This window comes from Atta colombica, unplaced genomic scaffold (genome assembly GCF_001594045.1).
Source record: "Atta colombica isolate Treedump-2 unplaced genomic scaffold, Acol1.0 scaffold234, whole genome shotgun sequence".
In the NCBI taxonomy this organism is placed as follows: domain Eukaryota; kingdom Metazoa; phylum Arthropoda; class Insecta; order Hymenoptera; family Formicidae; genus Atta; species Atta colombica.
The window spans coordinates 316696-320664 of record NW_017259332.1 but is presented as its reverse complement, the minus strand read 5'-3'; the positions used below and the strand labels follow the sequence as shown (position 1 = coordinate 320664).

At 40.4% G+C, this 3969-nt stretch overlaps 1 protein-coding gene across 1 annotated transcript in view; it reads right to left on the bottom strand.

Moving 5' to 3' along the window:
- The window catches only part of LOC108688519, a 14091-nt gene extending 11357 nt beyond the window's left edge, over window positions 1–2734 (bottom strand). The window contains exon 1 of the mRNA XM_018194821.1: window positions 2529–2734. Coding sequence (XP_018050310.1) covers window positions 2529–2598 — 70 coding nt within the window. The 5' untranslated portion in view covers window positions 2599–2734. The remainder of the gene's footprint in view (window positions 1–2528) is intronic.
- Between the last annotated feature and the right edge of the window lie 1235 nt (window positions 2735–3969).

The window sequence follows — 3969 nt, the reverse complement described above, 5'->3', positions numbered from 1 at the left end:
TAATTTTAATATTATTATTTTATATATATTTATATATATTAAAAATTTCCTGCTCTATTTATGCGCTCTAAAATAAAGCAAGTGAAATATATTCAGAGATATCATATATCTTTTCATCTAAAGGAAATTAATAACTTTATAATTTGCTTTGATATCATATCATTAGAAAGATTTTCTCACGTTGCGAACTTGTTAATTGCATCTGTCAAACTCTAACAGTTTGAACGGATTCCGTAAAATAGCAGAATTATTCTTGCTTTATTGTGAGATTCGGATAATAATCGAATCGCAAACCATTGTTAAGGACTGGCGAACGATGAAATTTCGAGAAGCCGGAATTCCGCGATTAACGATTAAGATAACGGAGGACCATTGTCGCGAGCTTTTGTCTGCTGGAATTTCGGGAAGCAGCAATGTCGAGCATTTCCTTTGACATTACCTTTCACGCCGGACGAGCGTAGTTCTAGTTTCGCGGTAACCGACTCGTGTATGAAGTTCGTATCGTGAGCAAAACGTTTGACAAAGTGTTCTTATACATATACACCGTGTATATTATTGTGTCATAACGCATTATCGATCTGATATTAGAATAGAATTGTACATTTGGTTGATACAAATACGCTTTATCTCTTTTCGCGGCGTGAATAAAAAAACTATGATTTGTGCTATTGATTTTTATTTCAGTTTCATGAACGCTCTTAAATTTATAATGGACTCGCGTATTAACGATGTCATATAGCGTTCCAGCCCGAATAAACTAGGTCGAATTAAGTCACATTACTTATTTGATTATATGGCGTTTCGTGACAAAAACGACCTGCAATCAAAGAAAATGTCACGAAATGACCTAAAATACGCGACAAGACGTTCGGAAATGGTTTGGCGGTAAAAATTACACGGCGGCTAGATTGTTTAGAGTTTCATTAGTATCGACATATATTAACAGTATGCGTACGTGTGCGCCTTTGTACGTGTCTAAATAAATGGAGGCCATTGAGGATTTATAGTGAATGTACATTGTAGTAATTCTACGTGGGTGGTATGAATGATAGGAGCTCATGTACACGAATTCAAGTGTTCTATTTTTATTCAATTCCATATTGAAGAATCGTGTGAATTGTTATTCTCATGTCGGACTTCCTGCGACAAAAGTAGCAAAGTCAATATGTATACACTAAGTTTTTAGAACAATGAAAGAGTATTTATTTCGCAGAACGATTTGTATTTTGCAGCGCGACGCTATTTATTGAAAATATAAATATCGATCATTTTGAAAGCAACATAAGTCTCGATATTATCGTTCTAAATTTTATTCCACGTCTGAAAGCGCGATATCGATAATTTGTGCTACGAGTTTTAGACTTATGTTATTTTCGCAATGATTAATTTGAAGTAAATATATGTATTATATGTATAGTATATCGGACAAACGGTGACTTGCTAACGATGATCGCTTCACACATGCTCCGGAAAATGTCCCATGGAATGTGGCGTAGAATTATTCTCCGTCGCGGTAACACGTTATGGTGCACTGAACAATTAACCCGAGACATATGTCACACGTCATGAAGTGCAAAATGTGTAATATTGTCAGAGTACTGAATTGTATGAGGAATAATCTGCAGCCTCCGCTCTGTGGTGTCGTCAACTGAAACAATACAACAATTTCTACGAGAGAAACAGAATCGTGTCCATCTTGTATAGCGAAGGGCGTTAATTAATATTTGAAAAAAAAAGAATTACATATGTTAAATTTCTACCATGGTAACATTCTGGAAAATTTCAGAACTCTCTGCGTCATTCGATCCCCTTCGGTGTAAAAAGATACACGGTTACTTTACGGCTAGTGAGATAAGACCAATCCCAAGATGTTTCTTAAGTTCCCACCAATCATCCCCTTTCCCAAGCTCTTATTTACAGATGTGTTGATCAATCTGGAGTCGATTCTTTATCAACAGGCACATTCAGACGTCAATAAATGGGCAAACAAAAATAAAAAGCTTTTTTTCCCGCAAGTCATTCTAATAATGGAGAACCTTATTCTTCATTTAACGTCTCGAGCAGACGTCATTCACAGAGAAAATAAAGGCACTCATTGTCAATTTGGCAAGACAATTTAATGCTAAAAATAAGAAAAGGGTCTGAAGATTGCGTTCGATAAATCAAAATATCAAAATATTGTCCTTAAAAAAATATCATAGAGTCAATCGACGGACTTGATCGATGCGTTTCAGAGATCCTTCGAGGGATATTCTCAAACGTGATCCGAGTCCGAAGGACGAGTTGACGCCCGACGACGAGCCGAATCCTGTCAGAATCGCTCGGCCGCCGGCGCGCGACCACCCCTCGTAATAACAATGAATCCTCAAAGGGGGAGGGGGAGGATTGGGGGAAGGGGGATTGGGGAAATAGTATATAAGGGGTATAGGATCGCGTGGCGGCGGGAAGGGTGTCGATGTTTGTTATCGAGAGGGATAAACGGGCGCGAGCGCGAGCGAGCGCGCGGGCGCGCGCGCGCGTTCACTTACATGAAAATAATGGCAAACTATACACGAGCAGTAGGATTTTTCTCCAGTGACCGACGACCGGACGCTGCATTTTCGCTTTCTACGAGGTCGGAGAGGCGATCGCTTCTATGGCAACGTGCACGGTTAAATATCTGTTGCTCACTACGTAGCGAGGCGGAGGCGAAGGCGGAGGACGAAGGCGTAGGCGAAGGCGAAGGCGTAGGCGAAGGCGAGGCGAGGCGAAGGCGCAGGCGAGGCGGAGGTATACGGAAGATAGAGCGTGCGTGTCTACGTTTGTACAGAGTGTGCCTTTAAAACTACGACGCGACCTCGTGTATGCCGGGGTGTCGGCGCTACAACTGAGCCGAGGAGCAGGGCCTTTCGATCGTTCGACCGACCCGTTCCCGTTCGACCGACCTGACCCCCCACCGAACACGAACGCAGGGGAGCGTCGCGACGCGGGACGACGCGCGACGACGCGGCGCCCAAGCGCGCCGCGACGCCCGCACGAGGCGGGACTGCAGGCCGCCTTCCGGTTTATTAAGGGATGCCCGCGTACGCTCCGCACAGAGAAAATCCGAAGAGAATACGTCGCGCCGATTCTCCTTGACAAAGGGGGTCGTTGACCGTCGTACGAAACGAGTGAACAAGCGGTGGAATTATCGATGCCAGATCCATCAAGCTGTACATTTTCAATCGCCGATATTAGAGACCAGACTTTGAGACTTTTTGAGAACGCTGAATATTCTGATTTCTTTTCATTCCATTTTTATTCCTTTTAATTATTCATAATGAATGTAATTGAAAATTAAAAAGTTTAGCCTTCATACGAAATTCCAATAATCACGTCTTTAGCTCGAAAGATTATAATATCTAAAAAAACTGAGAATTTTAATGAAGAGTACGGTCTGTAATTAATTTCAATAATTATAATAGAAAATTACCCATATCTTAGGAAAAGATGGAAAAATTAAATTTTATGCATGTACGTATACTTATAATGTATAAGTATGCGTGCGTGCTGTGTATTCGATACGAATTTATTTTATGGAATCATAAATTTGTAAAGTTATAAATTAAATAAATTCTATATCTTTTGAATTTTTATTCAAATCTCTCCTATTATTTTACTTCTATATTTTATTTTTATATTTTATTATTATTAGAATCCGCTGTTCGTTATCTCCCACAATAAGTTCTCATGACATTTGACTGTAAACTGAAATGCAGGAAATACATACTTACTAAAGAATGCATGGCAAATACTTAAAGAATGAACTTCGTCCGAGAAACGTGTCAGATCTGGTACATTCCTGGTGCGCGATCAGATAGGAAAAAAAGTTTTAACTGCGGCTGTGGAATTAAAAAGCAACATTCTAGACATATATCGGAGCCTCCCCGTGTATTTCACTTTAACGGTGCGGGCTTCATTGGAAGACTCGCCGCGAGTCTCACATTGTGG